The 23,352-nt window shown below is 37.3% G+C and overlaps 2 protein-coding genes across 3 annotated transcripts; both read left to right on the top strand.

The window, feature by feature from the left end:
- Positions 1-6,689: 6,689 nt before the first annotated feature.
- On the top strand, positions 6,690-13,077 carry LOC137744912 (CDPK-related kinase 7). The gene is made up of 11 exons (XM_068484727.2): positions 6,690-7,798; positions 8,576-8,703; positions 9,685-9,726; positions 9,852-9,960; positions 10,449-10,527; positions 10,614-10,910; positions 11,354-11,466; positions 11,965-12,072; positions 12,153-12,215; positions 12,333-12,500; positions 12,581-13,077. The coding sequence occupies exons 1-11, from the start codon at positions 7,310-7,312 to the stop codon at positions 12,716-12,718; spliced, it is 1,734 nt and encodes a 577-aa protein (XP_068340828.2). The 5' UTR covers positions 6,690-7,309; the 3' UTR covers positions 12,719-13,077.
- Positions 13,078-15,576: 2,499 nt separating this feature from the next.
- LOC137745387 (uncharacterized) lies at positions 15,577-23,118 on the top strand. 2 transcript variants are annotated; one of them, XM_068485336.2, is made up of 7 exons: positions 15,577-16,092; positions 17,346-17,864; positions 18,313-18,405; positions 18,699-18,932; positions 20,113-20,215; positions 21,578-21,807; positions 22,510-23,118. In XM_068485336.2, the coding sequence occupies exons 2-7, from the start codon at positions 17,539-17,541 to the stop codon at positions 22,730-22,732; spliced, it is 1,209 nt and encodes a 402-aa protein (XP_068341437.2). In that variant the 5' UTR covers positions 15,577-16,092; positions 17,346-17,538; the 3' UTR covers positions 22,733-23,118. The 2 variants fall into 2 exon arrangements, with proteins under 2 accessions (XP_068341437.2, XP_088537475.1); XM_088681349.1 differs by lacking the exon at positions 18,699-18,932 and having other exon boundaries at positions 15,740-16,092.
- Positions 23,119-23,352: the final 234 nt, after the last annotated feature.

Genomic DNA, 23,352 nt, shown 5'->3' with positions numbered 1-23,352 from the left:
TAAATTAAACAAGAGTTTAAATTGGACCTATCATCAGAATTATTTTCCAAAAATAAGTATTTCGGGAGCGGAGCGTTACAAAGTTGCCAAAATCACCAGGGGCAAGATGAGATTTGCGACTGACAACGATTCCGAAATCACAAGGGGCTTCTGTCCCTGCCTGGTTTTGTTGTTGGACGACGTGTTGCCGGAGGAAGTGTTGTAGGTCAAGACCGACGTCTTGTCGTTACTCAAGGCGGGATTGCCGGGCGCGCATAGGAAGCATCTTATTCTTTTTTTTTTTTTTACTTTTTTGTATTTTTATTTTCAAGTTTTTAATAATAATAATTTTAAATTTCAAAATTTTTTATTATTTAATTCTTTTTAATCTACATGAAAATAATTAATTAAGTTTATGGGAACCAGTTATGTTGACACATCCCGACCCGGAATGTCCATTAGGACCCCAAATCGAGGCGTGTTGGCCGACACCAAGAAGGTGACGAAGCCATAAAGTGTGATAATGTATAAAATGTGAATACATTAAAATCTTAAAGTGCCTAAGTACACAAATGCGCGGTGAGTGGGTTTAGACCCATTTCACACATGATACAAAACATAGGTATAGTACAGTAAGGTAAGATAATGATTATACCATCAAAAGAAGCCACCTGTAATGGGAAGTGCCACAAATCCTCGTCAATACAGAAACTCTGCTGCTAGTACCTGGAGGGGTGCATAAATAGAAAATGTGAGTGAGTGATCGAAACAAGGATTTTCAAAATCATTTTCCATTATCAAAGGTAGTAACCCCTCGCCGTAAGACCTGTATAGTTTCCAACAAATCATACTACGTAAGAGTATGAAATCAAAAGTATACTAATAGTAAACCTGGAAATATACCACTATCCAGCATCTCAGTAGCAATACAAATAATCACGTGCTTAATAAACCATACTAGCATGCAAATCAGAATCACCTATGGTGACATGTACAATTGTACACATATCACATCAATCAATACTAACTATAAGTCAGAGTCACCTATCGTGACCTGTACAACTTATCTGTATCTCATCAATCAATGCTAGTCAATAGCTCAATAACATGCTAGCCAATAGCTCAATAACATGCTAGCCATTAACTCATCAACATGCTAACCATTAACTCATCAACATGCTAGCCAATAGCTCAATAATATGCTAGCCAATAGCTCATCTACCAAATCCTGCACACGAGTCGGAACCACCTAAAGTGGTCTGTACGACAGACTAGGTGTAAATAAATACGCTCAAGTGCTACGATCACGTGAAGGCTGTGCGAAGTATCGCAAGTCACCTACGAGTCGGAACCACCTAAAGTGGTCTGTACGACAGGCTGGTACCTACCTTGGATCCAAGGTGAGCGTGTGGTGCAGGAGGTGAACAATCACGTGAAGGCTAAGCCCTAGGCAAGGGCGGGAGCACTAACACCAAGGTGCAGGTTTATGAGCTCTAACATATCTCAATACAATCGTACTCACTACCATTATTATCATCAAAGTGTACATACTTGAATCTTACCTGAGCGTCCACAGCGTCATTTGGCACTTCAAAGCATTCATAATAATTAGATTCAAGTAATATATGTATGAATATGCCATGATACAATCTAAACCCAAACATTTCATAGTGCTTCCAAATATATATAATATTACCAGATATATAAACATATACACAAATGGCATGAAATGCATAACTATAACACCCCACTCCCGAACTATTTACTTTCGAGAATAATCATCAGTGATAAGTCCAAATAGACACTAATTAAATTAACTATCACTACTTACCTTACCTTACCTTACCTCAATTTCTTGATTCTTCACATCTTAATTTATGACCAACATTAGTTATACCAAAACCTAAGGTTAAATCTCACATTTTTCACCAATCTCCCTTACACTGCTCAATTCCACAAGCAAGGCTATTGTCTCAATTATTTAGTCTCATTTATTGTATGGCTGCATCTAACGTCTCGTTAGACTGCCTACATACCCTAAACAGGGATCAAGCCATTCGTAGTTCACACTAGTCCTCCAAAGCATTAACAGAAATTATATGAAATTAAATTTGTAAACGTTTGTGGAATTATCAGTCATACATACATACATACATATATATATATATACACACACACACACGATAAAAGGAAAAGACCCACTCACTGGTATATGGAATGATCGTAGCCCCCTAGCCTTGAGTAACTGTGCTCGTCCTCAGAATAGGTCTCACCTATATGCGAAACAACTATATAAACGTCAATTTAATGCACATAACCCAAAACTAGGTAATAACTTCTCATACATTGCTCAAATGGGGTGTTTGAATATACCAACATGATCTACTCAACCTCACGAATATCCCCATATTTTTAAAATAATTTTCCGACCACCCACGCACCGGCCAAGGCACGGCCACACGCGCTGCCCACGCACAGGCACATGCCTGGCACACTGACGGCGGTGGTTAATGCTGTTAGGAATATTCCGTCCAAAAGCAAGCATATTTCGTTAAAACTAACCTGCCATCGTTAACTGTCGTTATGAATATTCCGTTAAGATTAACAGCATATTCCCTTTCTTCTTCGGCTAGTCGTCGGACTCCGTTGCCGTCGCCGGAAACTGGGAAAAACTTTAAACCTTTATATCTCAATCATTTTTCATCCAAATTTCATGAAATCAGTACCAAATTGAAGCTCACAACGATTAGAACATTCCCTTACCTGTTTGAAGCCCAAAAAACGATGGAATATCGCCGGAAAACTTATGATATTCCGGTCACCTCTGCAATTCATTATTCTCAAGTTTCCTGACGTCCAATTTCTTCCAAAATGCTTCTCTGAGCTTCGTGAAAGTGTCTTACAGCTCACTATAACCTTAGAATCCTCTGAAACCTTTGTATTTACGTATGCATGAACAGTACCTCAAACTGGGATCTTGGGTTCTCGGGTTTTTAAGGGTTTCAAGTTCTAAAAATGGTATGGGTGTACTCAAGAGCTTGCAAGGAACATGAAATCCACCTTCAAGGTCTCGATCCATGCAGAAAATGGTTGAATCGAAAGTTGTCCGTACGACTTGTACAGAATTTACAAAAAAATCCGAGAGGGAGGGTCCATGGGTTGGTTTAGGTGTGTGTGTGTGTGTGTCGTGATGGTAGCCAACCCAAAACAAAAGAAAACAAATCACCCAAACACCAACTAACGTCCAAGGGCAAAATTGTCATTCCACGCCATCGAAGGTAAATTTCGAGACGGGCTGTCACATATGTGCCATGCGGATAACATAATTTTTGACAGAATTGTGACAGAAAGACCACATTGATTTGCAACACCCAATTTCAGGGACTACATTGATTATTTTTAATTTCAGGGATCATCTTAATGAGGTGGCTCAATTTCAGAAACCATTTATGATAAAAACTCTTACAAAAATACATTGTATTCTAAAAATCCCGGGAACATCTCATATATCCATGAAACATCAAATGGTACCCCTATGATTCCTCTAGACTTAGATCAATTTTGACCATCTTGATGAGATGGCTTAATTTTAGAGATTATTTATGATAAAAAACCCTTACAAAAATACATTGTATTCTAAAAATCCCGGGAACATCTCATATATCCATGAAACATCAAATGGTACCCCCATGATCCCTCTAGACTTAGATCATTTTGATGGTTCCGTAAAAAAAATCTTAAAATTTCTTGTAGGCTCATGAAAACTTAGATTGGTTACAACATGGGTAAGGCAACTTTATTGTTGCAACACAATATTAGATTTCAAACATACAATTTCTATATCTCGCAACAAAAACTACAAAAGCTAACAAAAAGTAGTAATCATTTTTCAATACGCACGAGAGAAAAACCTCTTTTGCTTTTTAGTTCATCATGAGATCAAGGAATCACCAAGAAATATAAATAAACATACATACATACATATATATATATATATATATATATATCCTCACCACCACCACTATTGCAATTTCCATCACGACCACCACCCCAAAATTGTCGCTTTCGCCGCTGCCACACACTCCCCACTCGCAGCCATTACTGTTTCCACGATCACCCCCACCGTCATGCCTCTTCCACCCCAACGACGCTTCCATCACATCCGCACCCCCACTACAAATGCCACCCCATCAAGAGTTGAGTCACACTTCGACTTGACATGGTTGTGTGAAAACATCGAAATTTTGGTGAAATAATGTTCACCAACAAATTAAATTTTGACTTACTATAGCTTATGCGGCACATACTATGGGTCTTGCCAAATTGCACACATTGCATGTGACTCATCAAAGCCGTATGAATCATCAAAAATGACACGTGTCAACATCTGGCGTAATGCAAAAGATTTACCAAATTAAGTTAATGGTAGAAACAGTTAAGGAATTATCTTTTAATTAACTTTGATTAAATCAAAATATAAATCATGTCAATTAAATTATTTGGTAAATTTACCAAGTTAAATTATTTGGTTAATAACAAATCAAATTCTTTGATCTAATTTAATCCACGTACGATTAATTTACCAAGTTATTTGATTTGGTTTACCAAATTATTTGATTTGGTTGACTTTAATTAAATCAAAATATAAATCATGTCAATTAAATAATTTGATTAATTTACCAAGTTAAATTATTTGGTTCAAATTAGTATCCAATCAAGTTCAAACCAAGCTTTAGTCAAGATAATTCTTGGAGACAAATTCCATAAATCAAGGCCCGACAAATAAATTGATTCAATACAAAGAATCATGAAGATGCCTGTAAATACGGCACTCTATGACAAAGAAGGGAAGTTCAAATACACTACAAACTCAGAAGATTCAAAAAACTCTTTGCATGCTTGATCACTCTCGTGAAACTACCAAACACCTTGCAACAAGTGGGTACTATTTGGTTCCAACAAAACTCATTATATCTAGAAACGTAAATCCCGTTATCTGAATTTCATAATTTTGAAATTCTTTAGTGCTTTTAAAATCGTCATCTAAACACATGGGAACTATTTGTTTGATGTTATGCAACAAGCGGAAGTATGGCTAACAAAGAATCGAGAGTAAGGATACTAAGAAACTATGGGCCAGTGCTCCATTTCTTGTGGAATTCAACTTCATCGTTCATAACATTTTACCAACAAGAAACTCAGTTTCAGCATATTTTTTGGGAAGCTAACTTTGTGATTTGGTGGTTTCTCTTATACCTTTTCTGTTGTATTGTGTAAGCTTCGATTTTGATAGTTACAGTTTTGATTGTTTCATGAATTACGTGCACATATTGCTGTTGTATCATTCTTCACCAAAATTCTTTAGTATATATTTCAAAAGAAAGAAAGAAGAGACTTTTAGGGTTTATTGGGACAAAACCTTCATAAAGGAAAATTTATGTATAATAAAATGAGAAGGACATGCCCATTTAAAGGATAAATTTTGGAGTCCGGCAATTGGACAACGTGTCTGTGAGGACTCAGAACATCTTAAAATGAGACGTCAAATTCCAAACATCAAATTTCAATTTGATGATTGACTTGACAATTTGACATATTGTCAATATTTTTCTTCCACCCAATATACCAAAATTTATTGCTTCATTTATGTTAATAAAAGTTGAGTAATGATATTCATATCATATTTTTGTACCACATTTTCATACCATCTTAAGTGACATTTGATGTAGACAGTCACATCATTTGAATTAATCAGATTTTTTAAATTTAGTTCATTATTTAATAAACTAATAATTAAAAAAAATTAGTTCATTAAATTATAATGGTAGTATGCGAAAAGTCTTTCTCCTTCATTTTCTTGGGTTTTGCAAATTTTTCAAATGATGTGGCTGTCCACATCAGATGCCACCTAAGGTAAGGTGGTATAAAAACATGGTATGAATATCCTTACTCATAAAAGTTGGGTTGTTGGTGGTTCAAAAACCATATTTGAAGGCAGCTTCCATTTTGACATATTTGTGTCCATGTCAACTTAGCATTCTTTTCTATATCAGCTTTGACATCTCTATTGGAATAAATGATATATCATTTGTTACTGTTATATGTCGATATGATATTTTTAACATCTCGTCTCATGCACAAAGAACACCACATAATCTCACCCCACTTTGATCTCTCTCTCTCTCTCTCTCACTCACCTACCAAAAACACAAATGAGGATCCTCTCCGGGTCTTCTTTGTGAGGATTCTAGGAATCCTTAAATCGTGTCCGTTTATCGTACATCGTATGATTAAAAATTATTTTAAATATTTTTATTTAAAATGAAATATGAATAGTACCTAACAAAAATTAATCGAACGATGTATAATGAACAGATACGATTTGAGAATCTGGAAAAATCCCCATCCAAAAAAACCTCTCCATTCAAAGGCGAGCAAAAGCCGGTCAAAAGCTCAAATACACACACGCAAACTCAAATTCACAACGTTTAGGCATACAAGGCAACATATCCATCTTCGTTTCGAGGGATCGAAAACGACAGGCTGGAAGAATCCAAACCCAAACCCCACTTCCCTCCATAATTATCATTCATTATTATTATTAGACACCAGAGAGAGATGCTGAGAGAATAAAAAAAAAACAAGAAAAGAAAAAGGAATAAAACAAAAAAGAAACGAAAAGAAAGAATACAAAGAAGAATTCACTGTAACCAGAGTAATAACAGCAACTTCCTTCCCACCAGAAGCACTTAAACCGTCGACGTAGCGTCTTTTTTCCAAGAACATAACGTAATCAAACTACCAACGTTACAGTGAACTGATTTCATATAAGTTGCTTGGACGTGGTGAAAGTTTTATAGCTACGTACACATAGAAACCATTATCAGAAAAGCTTGCATAAAGCGGAAAAAGGAGGCATTGGGTCTTCTTTGTTCCTTTTCTTTTCTTGCTGCCTCAAGTAGGCATCTTTTTTCCCCACTTTTTTTCCCTCTCATCTCATTCCTTCCTTCTTCTTGCAATTTTTTTACTGGGTTTTCTTTCCCTTTGCTTTTGCTTCCCACCATCACTTCCCTCCCCTCCTCACCTATAATTTCCTTCTTCAGGTGAGTTGTTTGATCCTTCACCTCTCTGTCAGGCATTGTTTTTATCATCACAAAAAAGTTGCATTGCTTTTGTTTTTAGTTTCTCAGATTGATCTTCTTGCTTGGGCATCTCCCTTTTGCTAGATCTTCTTGCTTGGGCACCTCGCTCTTGCTCTACAAAATTCCTTGGAAATTTGACATCCTTTCTGGGTTTTTCTTACCAATTCAGTTCTGGGATTGAATAATCCATGGGACTGTGTCATGGAAAACCCACAGAAAACCCACAACTCCAATCTCAAGACCCCACAATTCCGAGCGAAAACGAGGCATATGCAGCACCCAATTCCCAGTCCTCAAAATCCTCAAACTTCCCATTTTACAGCCCAAGTCCATTGCCAAGTCTGTTCAAGAACTCTCCTGCCAACTCCAGCGTCAGCTCCACGCCTCTGCGCATATTCAAGCGGCCTTTCCCGCCTCCGTCTCCGGCGAAGCACATTCGGGCATTGCTTGCTCGGAGGCACGGCTCTGTGAAGCCCAATGAGGCCTCAATCCCTGAAGGGAGTGAGTGTGAGGTTGCCTTGGACAAGAGTTTCGGGTTTTCGAAACAGTTCGTAAGCCATTATGAGCTTGGTGACGAGGTGGGGCGCGGGCATTTCGGGTATACTTGCTCTGCCAAGGCCAAGAAGGGAAGCTTGAAGGGCCAGGATGTGGCTGTCAAGGTTATTCCAAAATCAAAGGTCCGAATTTCATGTCTTATGTCTTTTGTTGTTGAACAACTTCGTTTCTGTTTTCGGTTATTGTTTCAAATGCAGTTTCATAATTGAATTGTCTTAGTTCTGAACTTGTGATAGAAGTTTGATTGTATTGCTTCTGTCCAATATATAAATATATGACCTTAATTTCCTATTGTTAATGTTCTTAGGCCATACCTCCTAATCCTATATTACAAATTTAGCGAACTCTGTCACTATCTTTAGCATCTCCGGGCGCTGATTAACTTTTTACTGTGTTGAATTGTGCTGGAAATATCGCAAGGTTATTAAGGATGAAAAGGTTCATTAGATTTTACTTTCAAGAGGATATTGTATACTCTACCGTTGCGTGTTTTCTACTAGTTAGTCCTTTGGCTATGATATAGAATATATCATGTCAGTAAGGTCCTAAAGGAAGTTTTGTTTTGTGTTGAATGCCTGTATTCTTCCTCTCCATGAGTGGCTGGTTGTAGATGGTATTTTTGATTTATATGAAGGTGATAAGCATACGTGTGTGACCGGTGCTCAATCTTAGTGAAGCCAGTGCAGCTTTGCACCATTATATTGTTTGGCTTGATGTGAAGGAAAGTAGAAAACATGATATAGATAATGACATTTTATCATAACTTCAACACGGAAAAAATATTCATAAATTTCTCTGGTGCTTTCGTTATGTTCTTACAATGTAAGGATACTAAGAGGACACATTTCATTCCACATCATTAGACTGCGAACAGCCTCTAATGAAGGATGTTTCTGCAGATGACCACGGCAATTGGCATAGAGGATGTAAGAAGAGAAGTGAAGATCCTAAGAGCTCTAACACATAAGAACCTAGTGCAGTTCTACGAGGCCTATGAAGATGATGACAACGTTTATGTAGTGATGGAGTAAGTTGTGATTGCTATAACTTTCTGAATGTGCATTTAAACTACATTTCATGTTATGCATGTGGCTTATGTTATTCTCTATGTTTTTTGTTTTATAAACTCACTGGCTTAAGATTGTGATCCGGTTACCTGAATCTCCTTTTTTGCTGCATCCATACTTGCTTCCAAAGTTGTCTGTTGAACATGTGACAACTTGCATCCATATGAACTCCAGTAAAACAGCTTGGACATAGCTTTAAAGTGTCTTTGTTGACACCAAAAACATTGGATTTAGTTATATAATCAGGGTGCATTGAAGCCTAACTTTAATATGGACATGACTGAGATATCTGTCTGATCAATCTAGATATGCTCTCTAAGAACATCAATGTTTTAAAAGGCAAAGGCAAAGCCAATGCGTTTCATGGATAGCCTTAAGGACGGTACCTAAATTACTATAATACTTAATATAATAATATTATATTATATAATACTTTGTAAAACAATCAAGCAAGCATGCCAAGCATCAAATATTTGACCATTATTATTATTTCTCTAATTCACATCATAAAGTCATAATAAACCAATAGAAACTAAGTTAGAGAAACATAAAATTATCATGAATTTTATAAAAACCCCCAAAACGACGTCGTTTTGGGTTTGGGTTGTTTTAATTTTTCAAAAAAAAAAAAAAAAATTCAAACACCCAGGTCGCCTAGGCGTTTAGGCTAGTCTGTAGCCCAGTTTTCTTCAGAGCCCCACCCAAGAAACTTCCTAGGCGAGTCTTAAAACTAGTTTTTTTAAAATACTGAAAAACATAGAGATGGGTCTGCAGGATAAGTTCATTACTGGGCCAATTTTGAATCTATGAGGTGATTCATTTTTCGTTTTTGGCTGCATATCATATACCGTTACAGTAAAGTGTCATATATGTAAATATGGAATTTGATGCTACAATTTAGGCTAAAGATTTCAGAGCTTACTCAATGTCATTTGTTCCAGGCTGTGCAAAGGAGGTGAACTGTTGGATAGTATACTTTCAAGGTACCTGCTCTAATAGGTTTTTTATTTTGTGCTGCAAGAAAGAACACAATTCTTACTCTTGGGAAGTCACTAGCCTGTTCTGTATCTTTCTTTCAAACTCGCTGAATTTTCATTCTCTTCTCTAGGGGTGGAAAATATTCTGAAGATGATGCAAAGGCAGTTATGGTTCAGATTTTAAGTGTAACTGCCTACTGTCATCTCCAAGGCGTGGTTCACCGGGACCTCAAGCCAGAGGTAGTTCGTTCATTGAAGATATATTTAGCAGTTCATTCATTCTACCTTATTCAGGCAGCTGCATATACTAAAATTAATTTAAAAAGTAATTAGTAATTAAAAGTGTTGGTAGTAATAACTTTTCCTGTTTTAATCTTGCATTTGAATGTCACCAATCACTGTTGGCTCATTGAAAAATATCTAGAATTCCGAAACAGCTATAACTTGACTGTTATTAATGCGATTTAGAGACATCTCACATCCCGCATCACTGACAACTCTGGAAGCCATATGATTCTTTTCTAACTGGATGCATTCCTTTAATACGATTTAGTTCATATGTTGGTTAGGCTTCTTCCTTTTTCAGATATATGCACACACGTGTACTGATTGTTGACATATCCTTTCTGGTCTGAAAAATAATGTGATAGATAAACACTTATTATTTGTCCTCATTTTATGCCCTATTCTCTCTTTTCTTGACCTGATTTGATATTTTTCTGCTCCAGAATTTCCTTTTTACTTCAAGCGATGAGAAGTCCCCATTGAAGGCCATTGATTTCGGACTCTCTGACTATGTAAAACCAGGTTGGGACTGAGGACTACTGCCTAGCATGTATCTTACTCTAGTTAATTTTGAAGGCCACTGGGCTCTAATACTTAAGTTTCTGCAGATGAGAGGTTGAATGATATTGTAGGAAGTGCATACTACGTGGCTCCTGAAGTTCTACATAGGTCATATGGGACAGAAGCAGACATGTGGAGTATCGGTGTAATTGCTTATATCCTTCTGTGTGGAAGCCGACCTTTTTGGTCCCGGACCGAGTCTGGCATCTTTCGAGCTGTACTAAAGGCTGATCCGAGCTTTGATGAAGCTCCTTGGCCTTCTTTATCATCTGATGCGATAGATTTTGTAAAGAGACTCCTGAACAAGGACTACCGTAAGAGATTAACTGCAGCTCAAGCTCTATGTAAGTCACCAAGTTATTACTAAGGCCCTTCTTTACCGTCAACTGTAGGATTATGTTAAAAATGGGTACTTTTGATGACGACTTGATTTTATCCATTTTTCCTCCACCCTGTGTCATTCCTTTGCGAAACACATTCTGAAATGACAACTCTAGCCTTTTTTCTTTATAAGAGGGTTCTCTCCCTTTGAAGTTCAAATGGAGGGTGCCAGTTGCTGATCATAAAGGTGACATGCTTTCAGCTCCTCCTGAATGCGAGTACCCTTGAGATTCTTGGACTCTGTAGATTGCAACTGTTAATCTCCATTTGAGTGTTAAATGGAGAAGATCCAGATCTTCTTACTGTCTATCTATTCCAAGGGCGGTGTGATGGGTGTCATATTCTTTGTGATAAATTCATATTTTGGTTGGAAATTTGGATGCTGACAACCAACTTTTCTTTTCAGGTCATCCATGGTTAGCCAATTATCACGAGGTCAAGATACCGATGGATATGATAGTGTACAAACTTGTTAATGCTTACATATGCTCATCTGCTTTACGAAAATCAGCATTAGGGGTATGCAGTAATAAGTTTATTCATCTTTTTCTCTCTTATATGTGTGTCTTGGACTTGACTGAAATTGAAATGTCTCATTATTGCAATTAATTTGTGATACAACTAGTGAGTATTGACACCTTAATATGTTCTATTTTCTTGATCTACCCTCTTCCTTTTCATCATTTTCGTTTCGTGAATACTATTTGAGTGTCTCTCTTGGTGTCTCTTAGGTTTGGCAGTTGCTCTTGCACTTTTTTCTTGATTTGAACCCCTATTCTATTCTAGGTTTTGAATTAGTCTAAACAGTCAAGTCTGACAACCTAAACATTATACCGGTTGTCAGGGCTGACTTTAAAAGAGAAAGTGAGGAACAACTAAAAGAAAAATCGAATCTCGGAGAATTGGTTTTTTGAAATAATTGCTTCATATCTATCTCAACTTATGTCATTAGTGTAAATATCTGACACTTCTCAAAGCAATGACAAATGGAATGAATAAGTTTTTATATTGTGACAGACTCTTGCAAAGACGTTAAGTGTAGCGCAGCTGGCTTATCTCCGGAACCAATTTACATTGTTAGGGCCAAACAAAAGTGGATTCATCACTATGCAGAACTTCAAGACTGTTAGCACTTTTTCTTTACTTGGCTTTCTATTATTTAATCATCTCTGAAGTCGTTTCAAGTAACATTGGTATGTCAGCAGGGTGTAACAAGGAACTCCACTGATGCCATGAAGGATTCGCGGGTTCTAGATTACGTCAACATGGTAACGTTGCTAAGTGTGCATATTCTTTAGTTTCTCTTTAATCAAAACTATGCCTCCCCCAATCAAGTAAAATAATAATTGTAGCTAAGTGTGCAGTCGTATATGTGTTTCATGCAGATCAGTTCTCTTCGGTATAGAAAGCTGGATTTCGAAGAATTTTGTGCGTCTGCCATAAGTGTGCATCAGCTGGAAGGGATGGAGAGCTGGGAGCAACATGCAAGGCGAGCATATGAGCTGTTTGAGAAGGATGGAAATAGACCAATAATGATAGAGGAACTTGCTTCGGTATGCTCTCTCCCAATCAATAAAATATAAAAACCATCTTCGTGCTAACTGAATTCTCCCTACAAATTGAACTTTATCAGGAATTGGGACTTAGCCCATCAGTACCAGTTCATGTTGTTCTCCAGGACTGGATAAGACACTCTGATGGAAAGCTCAGTTTTCTAGGGTTTGTTAGACTACTACATGGAGTTTCTTCGCGCTCATTTCAGAAGGCGTAAACTAGTACATGCAGTTTGATTCCTCCATCCTTACTCCCAATGACCTCGAATGTCCCAGGGGACAAAATGTGTACTTAATTCGAGAGGTTCATTTTATGAGGATCTGCAGCACATACTCGTCATTTGCTCTTCTTTTCTTTTACCCTCCGCGGCCTTCCGTTTCCTTGATTCTCATCTCCATGATTGGTGCCGTTGAAGCTTAGAGGAGGGTTGTACAAGTGAGAGACAGTAGATCACAGAATGTGTGTAGGATTACTACCCTTACAGATTACAAAGTGTCCTGTTGTAAACTGAAGTGAGTTTTGTGGTCTTTGTCAATTTAGTTTTGTTAATAAAATCCTCCTGTGATCTTGTTCAAATTATTTTGTCAAATAATTTCTCCAAAATGTGGGATTTCCCTTTGGAAGAAATAAATTAAGCATGACTACTCTTTTACCTTTTGCCTTTCTTGGCAAGTTTTTAGGAAATGAGTAAAAGGGCAATTATTGCTTTCACTGGTAAATAACATAAAAATAATAAATAAGAGCTCGTTTGGAATTTTTTTTAAAATGACAGATGGTGGAGTTGTGAATATATTTAAGGGATGTCTTGGATATAAAATAATGGAACCTTGTATATGTCAAGCGTCGAGGGAAGGGTTGGAGTATACAATTGGAGGAGGAGGGGGGGGGGGGGGTGGAAGTGGCTATATAATAGAGTGGAATTTGAGAATTAAATTATGAAAATTGGGCTTAAGGGATGAACGAGTATTAACTCATATTGTAAGGTATTTGGAATTACGTGGTATAAGTATAGTATGCGACATGCATGCTTGGGTATGGTAGGTATCTGTTAGCGAGTTAGAAGGGAGTAAGTACATTCATACATCTCATTTGCATATATTTTATGTATTTGCAAGAAGTACTACATTTTAATTATTGTTTGGTAGATACTTGTTTCATTTTGAGAACCAATCTGTGAACTAGTGATCATTGCAAATTTTTATTCCGCTGTATATTTGATAAGTTTTAAGTATTACACTCAAGCGTTTATTATGTAAAAGTTATTAGTGTTATACAAGTATTGTATTTCAGTTACATCAATTTTATTTTAATTTGCATCATCATGTCTTGGTTATAGATTCTACTTCTATAGCTAAGATATGGCTCACATCCTAACTTGTGAATAGTCCTTATTCATGGGTCGTGGTGTGATAGAAAAGCAATGTAAAAGTGTTTGGTAAATTTTAATGTAAAAGTGCTATAGTTGTGTATATGACAACTATGGACATGGTAGTCCGGGTAGTGGCAACAATAGTTGTGGTGGTAATGGCAGCCTCATTGGTGGGGCATGTTGGTGGTGCCAATAGTAGGGTGTGATGGTTGGTGGAGTAAGGGGTAGCAATATTGGTAGGGGCGGTGGCAACGACAGTTGTAGTGGTGTTGTTGTGGCAATGATAGTGGTGATTGTATAATGTTGGTGGTTTTAGGGTTAGTGGCAACGATGGTGTTTAGCCTATGAATAAAAATAAATTTTGCTATGGGGTTGCTCCATTTTTATTTATGCAAAGACCTACGACAACGGCCCACCAACTTCAAATCCCAACCTAGGGTAATTCTCTAGGGCTCAGACGACTGCTCCTCACTACTCTGCAACCGTCTAAGGGCTTGAACCTAACCCTCCCCTAAGCGCATCTACCACATCGACGACCAGACCCAGACCTGAGAGTCTCTTGCCTTTTTAAAGAACGAGGGACGTTATACCAGAACACTAACATCACCATAACAATTGTACGATGCGCCATAAATCTCAGCATAAGGACACCAACCAAGAATTGTAGTTGTTGTCAATATCAAATGATAGATTTACCATTGCTCCAGCTCAACTATACAGCCGAGGTTGCTCTTCCCCAACCGCCTATAAATAGGACCACATGCCTTCAAGCTCAATCTATACGATTATTCAAAGCTCCAGTGATTCTTCAATCAACCCAACTGCTTTTCATCAACTCTCTCAACTCTTTGGCTACAAATCTAAGCTTTCTTGAAAGTAAACACTACCTATGATCCATGAGATCTAAAACTTTTATAGCTTTGCCACCTCGTGGTATGATTCTGTTGACGAACATTCCTACCAACCCTGATCACCTCTTTAAGAAAATGTTTTCCCATTTGTCCAGTTTGACATCAATGATATCAATGGACTCCTCAAGCATTATTCTACCTTACACGACCTGAGTCTTGCTAAAGGTTACTACTTTCTTTAAGTTTTCAAGTTTATTTACTTTGCAGTTATTTAGACTAGCTTATCAACTTTGAATTGCTCATGTAAGTGTTTGTAATCTTGATTTCATCATGAAATGATTATATTCAATTTCCAGTTTCTATTTCTACTTTTATTTTCAATTCCAACTTAGGCAAGCACTTATTTCGCATTAGATTTCAAGTCCTTGTTCCCTCAGACATAAAAATAGCTTAATCGAACCAGCGTCTCATTCGAAGCACAATCATATGGTTAAGAAGTCAGATCTACACGCAAACACAATATAATTCTAAACACACTATTGTTTGTTGGCAGTCTCCAACAGTGGCACACCTATTCTCTTTTTCTTTCAAGCCATCTCGTGGCACTGCGACTGAAAGCAACACTCGGAGCAAATACATGTTGAATCCACTCATGCTCTATCTGAGTTTTGACACTAATAGACGGCAACGGTTATGGTGATAGCAACAACAATGGTGACTATGGTGGTGGTGGTGCCAATATTAGGGTACAGTGGTTGGGGTTGTAGAGGTTGCAATTATGGAAGGCATGGTGGAAATGATGGGGGTGGCGGTATGTAATGGCGATGCCAATGGTGTAAGGTTGGTGGTTGTAGAGGTGGTGATGGCAACATCAATGGTAACATCAATGGTGAGAGGATGTTAATGACAGCAACAACAGTGGTGGTGGTGGGGAATGGTTGAGAGTTATATTGGTAGGATTTAAAATAAATGATGTGATTTTAATTACATAAATTGAAAAAATATTTATTAATCGTGATTTGCCCCCGTTATTATTTGAAAAAAAAAAAAAAAAAAATTTCTCTCTAGATCTTTCTCCGACAAAGCTCCACCACCTCTTGGAAAGAAATTGCGTCTCCTCTCCTCCTACAGCTCGCTTCGCCTCCTTCAATCTTACTCTCTCAATCTCATCCTGGACGAAACTGAACCCAGCAAGCAATCCATTTTTCATCAATCGAGAAGAAAAGCAATCTCCAATTCTTCCACTCTCTCTCTCTCTCTCTCGCAGTCCCCCCACAGTCCCAGTCTCAGTCTCACAGTTGGGGGAGCTGGGCAGACAATTCCAACTTCCAACCCAAAACTAATCTTGGTTTCCTTGTCAATTTACAAAAGGTATCATCCTTTCTTCTTCTTCTTCCTATTTTCCTACAATTTCATAATTTAGAATACATGACTGCTTTTTCTATAAATGTATGGATACTAGATGGAGGTTAGGAAATTAGGAATCCACCTTACTTAGATTATTATTATTATTAATATTATTTTCTGGTGAAATGAAAGGAATCATTGGATCCACGTTTCTCTTTGAACAAATTTTATTTTCTTTCCGGTTTTAGTTGACAGACAATTTTGCTCTTCCGCTACAAGATTTTGGATTCAAAACCTAAAAAACGCCAATCTAGTATAACACCTGCAACTCCAAGTTGATAAATTTTGCTGTGCTATTTGGTTTTTTGTGTTGGCTGGCTTCCCCAAGTTGGTACATACATATTGCAGTGTGTCTGGCATCATCCTGAAACGAATGCTGTATTACATGACTTGTCAATTTTGTTGAGAAAACGGAGTTTGCGTTTGTATTGTGGAAATGGTCAAATTGGTATATCTGGAATTTCTCTTGTCCACTTATGGATGGATGCAATCACACAAGTGCATAGACATCAACCTTCTGGTCGGCAAAGGTTCAGAGGAATTGAGGTGTGTATGAGCAATAGAGATTGATTTTAGGCCGAACCCGGGATATGGTGTTCCTTTTTCTTTTTTTGCACCCTTCGCTCTTCTTGGTATTAAATGGGAGAGAGCCCAAACGATGGAATGAAATGAAATGAGGGAGCACAAGTATGAGTACGACACTATATCAATGAAATGAAATGAGTTATATACCATTCTCCTTAAGTTTATTTTAATTTTTAAATTAGATTTTACCATTCTCTTTTAAAGTATAAATTCATCTCAGCCATTTAATTGCATTCACATTCAATACGTATCCTCACTATACATGCGCCCGGACTCCAAAATAATCATCCACACCTCTTTTCCTAGTCCATATGGTCTGTGTAGGAGCAAAACACGAAATGAAATGAATTATGTTCATACCAACTCTCTCTCTCTCTCTCTCTCTCTCTCTCTCTCTCTCTTCCTTGCTGCTCTAGGATTATTGTACTTTGTGATAGGATAGACTACTGACCAGGATATATCCTTTTTACAATTGCTGTGAGTAACTCTATTTCATTTCATGTAGAGTTCTCGAAGGATGTGTTTACTTATTGCTCCACTCATGCTCTATCTCTCTCCAAATATTAAAAGGTTGTCAAATACTTATGTCATTGCTGTGCTAGTTTGTGTGCTAATTCTCGTCCTCTGTGCAGGCTAGCGATTCTGTTGTCCTTGGTTTTACCAAAGGAAGCTGATTACTGGTTATCTCTCTGTGAAGAGTCGTATAGCTTGGATTATATCTGCACGCAAGAGTCCATATTCTTGAAAAACGAAGAAAGGTTATGTTTAGATTGGAGGTGTAGCCACCCCAACTAACTATCTTGGCTCCGCCGTTAGTCAATTCTAATGGCATTTCCTAGAACCCAAAAGTCCAAACCAGGACCTAGTTCCCCAATCATATTCCTTGCCATCTGCATAGCTGCCATTGCACTCCTCTTCCTCTTTTCCTCTCTCATATCCACTAGTGGGTTCTATATATCCTCTCCAAAAATCCTAGAAAGCATGCCCGAAGACAAGTACAAGAGCCAAAACCACCAAAGTGGCCATGAGAAATACCTCTACTGGGGTGACAGAATTGATTGCCCTGGAAAACACTGCAAGTCTTGTGCAGGATTGGGCCACCAGGAGTCCAGCCTTAGGTGTGCTCTTGAAGAGGCCATGTTCCTTCAGAGGTACATTTTAAGGTTCTAAAATCATTGAGTTTCTTTTTGTTCTGGTTTGGGGTTTATGATGTGTTTGGTTTCTGGAAGATTTGTGGGAGACACTGAATTGTAGATCATATATGATATCATAAGAACCAGTTAAATGGGGAGAACTTCTAGGTTAGCATTTTAGATCTGGAAAGTTTGTGACCTTGTAGATCGTATAGATTTTTTATTTTTTGGAAGATTTAGCTGTTATTGTTTTGTGCAACAGGGAATTTTGGATTTCTTTTTTATGAACTGTATTGTTCTGTTACATCGAACTGGTTGATGTTGATGTTATGGTTCCTTGTAATATGTGATTAAGCATAATAATCACTAAACTAGTAGTTTCCATGAAATTTACCACCTAATTAATAAAGTACCAACACAGTATATTTTATGCAACATTGTGTATTAATTTACTTGTTGTTTGCAGAACTTTTGTAATGCCTTCGAGAATGTGTCTCAACCCAATGCACAATAAGAAAGCAATCGTTCATCACTCAAATGATGGAATTTCAGAAGAAAGGTAAGTTTCTACCTCTTAGTTGGGTTTCAAGAGAATGCCTTTTAACTGTGGAATAGTTTTACTGCTAAGAGAATGCCCTTTAACTGTGGAATAGTATTACTGCTACTTGTTGCAAAAAATATGCCATTTCTGTGCTTAAAGTTTGCAATTTTCTCACAAATAAAACATATTACATCTTTAAGTGTGTAGGTTGAGATATGTACTTTACCTCAATATCCTTTTTGTATGTACTTGTTTGGTTTATCAAAACGCATATAGCATACAATCTGAAGGGGCCTCATTTCATTTGTTAGATGGGCAGCAAACTCTTGTTCCATGGAATCTTTGTATGATATGGATCTCATATCGGGCACTGTACCAGTAATTTTAGACAATTCAAAAAAGTGGTATCAGGTAGGGGAAACAAGTATGAAGTTGGAAGCTAGAGGAGCTGCTCATGTGGAAGGAGTTAGTCGTGTTGATCTCAAAGAAAACAGTCGTTTCTCAAATCTTTTAATCATAAACAGAACTGCAAGCCCTCTCTCATGGTAAAATTTTATTTCATTTTCCTTTTTGTTAAAAGCTTTAGGATTGGCTTCTTCGGTGGTGATGAAGCATTAAAACCTCTACTTGTGTTGCAAGTGTGGGTGCCGGTCGACTTGTCGAGATAATAGTTGACAAACATATTTTGGGAAGAAAGATTAATTCTGGTATTTGTTTAAATTATAACTCCTAAATATAGGCTGCGGATCAATTTCAATTTTTGTAGATATATTCTCCACTTCGAATCATAATGGCCCAAATAAAGTTGTTAGGTTTGTGATACCCATTACCCATAGCCTTGTGTTACTAATTTTTTCAAAGGTGTGGCAAGGCATTTGTGGTCCAGAAAGCGAGGCTTAAGCCTCTCGAGACATAAGTTATTTAATTCAAAAGTTTTTATGTAATATCAATAATTAAAAAGAGAGCGCTAAATAGAAAAGAGAACTAGAGAGAGAATGAATTCGGGAGATTCGACTTTAGGAGGCTGGTTTGTGTCTTTGGGAAGAAATCATGGTTATGAAAATTTGATTTGGGGCTGAGTTGTGGGGAAGAACAAGATGATGGGGAGTCTAAAGGGAATAAACAAAAACTGCAACGATTTTGCTGAAAACAAACTTGCAGAATTTTGGTCTATAAACTCAGCATATAAATGAAACGGGTTGTTTCATAAGGTAACCTAGATGACTTAAGAACATGGTGTTATATAGCTTTAAAAACAGTACCACAAAGAAAACAAAAAAGGCATTGGATTCCTTGTCTTGTTTCCATGGGTTTGACGTCGGCCGCCGTTGCAGACTCTGGAAGTTGCAGTGCCTTGCACCCTGCAATCTGCTATACATCTCAACGCCTGAGGCAATTTACTGATAACTTGTCTAGGCCCCCGCCTCAAAAACGGCATCCAAAACAATGGTTGTTACTTGATACCTCTAGTTTATTAAATATCTGAGTTCCTTGACTGAAAAACAACTGAGTTCCAATGCCAAGACAGGATTTGGGTTAATATGCAATTGAATATCGGTTTCACTTGGTTGAAAGTTTTGAAAGTCTCCATTGAGGTTGTTGGATGGAACTTAGTGTATTTCTTTTAGTTAGGAAATAACCAAGATGTGTCTCTTTAGTTAAGTTTCATGAATATTAGAATATCAATTTTAGTTGTTTGAGGAATTCATAATGGCAGCCATATAGGTTTATGGAGTGCAAGGACCGAAAAAATAGTAGTGCTATAATTTTGCCTCACTCCTTTCTTCCCTCAATGGTGGCAAAGAAGCTAAGGAATGCAGCTGATGAGGTATGTATTATAATGGATCCCACCAAGTTTAAATTCCATATCTGACTATTGTTTAATGCTTCCATACAATTGCTCTCTCATCTGTTTGCTTATTGTATACGAATCTAAGAGCATCTCCAAAGGAGATGTCAAATTTTAAACATCAAAATGATAGTTGATAGCTTATGTTGCAATTTGACATTTTGTACAATATTTTGCTCCACCCGATATGTCAAATAATAATGTCATTTAATAAATTTTTTATCTTTTTGTGGAGTCCAATGATTAAAGCAACCAATCAAATATTTCAAAAATATAACAACATTTATTATATATTATATTCATTTATTAAAATATCATTTAACAAATTTGACATCTGCTGTCAAATTTGACAGCAAAAGGCTTTGCCTTCAAATGACTCAATGCCACCTAAGAAACTGAAGGCTCGTTTGGAGAGTTTGCTGCCATTTTTTACTGTTGTATGCCTATGTGGCAATTTTGACATCTCCTTTGGAGATGCTCTAAGTTATATATATGTCATCTATAATCATATCCCAGTAGCTTCCCAGTCACTATTATAACTAAAACTCGAGATGTTGTTGGCCAACCCTCCCTCAAAGTTTCTGTTTCCAAAGTCTCCATATATTTGATTGCCTACTCAATTGTGGATTGATCTGCCTACATTGTCGTTACCAACTTGGTCTGTGGAATTTTATCAGAACTTTATCTGGTCTCTTCATTATGTCTCATCTCCACTGACTGTCTGAGCTTCTTCTATGTAGATGCTTTGGAACTGGGAATGGATTAATACAATTGAATTACATGTAAACAATAGTTAATTGTCTTGAATGAAAGTTTTTGTAACACTCAAAATCTGAACATACGTAATAATGAACCATTACGTAATAATTTTTTTTTTCCAGTTACATAATAATTCATAATAGTAAAAGGCTGATAACTGAACAAAATATCAGAATAATACAATTCATAGTTAAAAAACATACAAGAATCATGGTAAATATGAATGGTATAGGGGACATTTGATAATGACATACAAAGATGCCTGTGAGATCTGGGCGGGCTAAATAGCTGAAATGGGTCCAACGTCGTTTTGAATTTTCATGTAACTCGTATGACAAACACCTCGAGTAATTAGCTAGGACAGGATGTCTCGAAACCTCGGTTTGAGTTTGAATTTTTCTTTTATGTTTGGAAATTTGTCACATGTAGTATATAATCAATTTGGGATAGGATTTTGACTTTTAAGAAAAAAGGTTATGCATTAATTATACTGCAGAATTACCCTAGGCCCTGCTGTTTCCCCTTGAATTATTTCCTCTGCATGTCAGTGCTGTTACTGACTTTGACCAAATCATTCCACAGATTAAGGAACTCCTTGGTGTTTATGATGCCATTCATGTTCGTCGTGGTGATATAATAAAGACCAGGAAGGACAGGTTTGGCATCAACAGGACCCTGCATCCTCATGTGGACAGGGATACTCACCCTGAGTTTATTCTCCGCAGAATTGAAAAATGGGTCCCATCTGGACGAACTCTTTATATTGCTTCAAATGAAAGGACACCGGGCTTTTTTTCACTTCTCTCAGTCAGGTAAGTCCCTCAGGCATGTTCAGGTTTTTTTCACCATCTGCTTTAGAGATGAAAACCTGTGTTCATTGTGCTAAAACGAACTATTTGTCATGCCAACGTGTTAAGGACAGCTCAGAGCTCTCTTGTGCTGTGTCAAACTTTCAGTTATTTGTTCTGGCTAGTTATGGTTTAACTTAATCCCTTGGTTACTGCTGGGTTCAGTATGAAATCTAAGTACCATTGGCCGAAAATGTGTAGGATTCAGGTTTAGCAATTACAATGCATTTGGAAGGATCTTATGGATTAGCTAATACTGAAGTAGTCGAGCCAAAAGACATTTGTAATTATTTGATACTGGAGTTGTGAACATTCATGACAGAATGAATAATGTGTTTGATCTACGCATACACTATGACCTCTGAAGTCATCTAATGCTCGTTCTGTCTAATAAACTTCACGTTAATCTCCTGTTACCGTTCAATATTTGCAATGGAATCCTCAATTTTCATGTGCTTACTTTACTAGGAAGCTCAGAGAATTTATTTACTTATTATTAGTCTCAACTCTCCAGTGGGGTATACAGTTTCTATATGATTTGACTATTTTTCGGATTGTGCTATCCTTGACTTGAAGGTCCTTTGGCTCCGAAAGAATGTTAAAGGGGTTAAATTTGTCATACAAAGTTGTTGCTGACCTCGTTTCTGACCATGTAAATATATGCAGATACAAATTGGCGTATTCGTCAAACTATAGCCACATCTTGGAGCCTGTGATTGAGAACAACTACCAGTTGTTCATGATTGAGAGGCTTATCATGACAGGTGCTAAAACGTTCATCAACACATTTAAAGAAGATGATACAGATCTCAGTCTTACTGATGACCGAAAGAAGAACACCAAGGTGTGGCAAATACCAGTTTATACCATGGATGAAGAGGGAACCTAACATTTTAGCTCCGGAGAAAGGTTCCCAAAACTTTTCAACACCCGTACAGTCGTACTGATACTCTAATACACATAATAATACAAGCAGAGGCTCGCGTTTCACGCTACGAGAGCTTCCCGGTGAAAATTGATATGGAGGGGAAGATTGCAGGCTACTTTTGCCTTCAGTGTTGTTGAATTGTGGCATAAATTACAAGTTGTAGTTTTTCAAATATTTGTTTTAACCGGAAGGTCAATTTTTTATTTCTTATATACTTTGGCCCAGTTTATTTGTATTTGATTTGTTCCTGATTGAAATCTTAAACATGTAGCCCTGTTAAACTTTAGGCCCCGTCTGGTGGACAGGATGGGATGGATTATTTCCAATTAAATTGGACTCGTCGTCTAGTCAATGTTTGGTGAGACAAATTGGAACATGGACTGGATTGGCTGTAAATTTGAATTAAGGGAAAATATGATGGGTTATGTAACCCAATTACACACGTGGGTTATGTAACCCATTCTTGCCAATCCAATCTTGCCCACCAAACGGGCCTTAAAGAGTCGTCAGATTAAGGAGTTCATCTAGACATGAAACACATGATCAATACAAACCGGTCAATCCAAAGAATCTAGACAGCG

Source organism: Pyrus communis, chromosome 12, assembly GCF_041283825.1.
Source record: "Pyrus communis isolate YQ-2024b chromosome 12, ASM4128382v1, whole genome shotgun sequence".
NCBI classification, from domain to species: Eukaryota; Viridiplantae; Streptophyta; class Magnoliopsida; order Rosales; family Rosaceae; genus Pyrus; species Pyrus communis.
This window is presented reverse-complemented; position numbering and strand designations above follow the sequence as displayed.

Bases quoted from the DNA above. Each gene is read 5' to 3' on its own strand.
- LOC137744912 (XM_068484727.2), top strand. From the start codon at position 7,310: ATGGGACTGTGTCATGGAAAACCCACAGAAAACCCACAACTCCAATCT. The intron at 11,467-11,964 runs GTATGCAGTAAT...ATATTGTGACAG, and splicing joins TACGAAAATCAGCATTAGGG to ACTCTTGCAAAGACGTTAAG. The intron at 12,073-12,152 runs GTTAGCACTTTT...GTATGTCAGCAG, and splicing joins CTATGCAGAACTTCAAGACT to GGTGTAACAAGGAACTCCAC.
- LOC137745387 (XM_068485336.2), top strand. From the start codon at position 17,539: ATGGCATTTCCTAGAACCCAAAAGTCCAAACCAGGACCTAGTTCCCCA. The intron at 18,406-18,698 runs GTAAGTTTCTAC...TTCATTTGTTAG, and splicing joins GATGGAATTTCAGAAGAAAG to ATGGGCAGCAAACTCTTGTT. The intron at 20,216-21,577 runs GTATGTATTATA...ATCATTCCACAG, and splicing joins TAAGGAATGCAGCTGATGAG to ATTAAGGAACTCCTTGGTGT.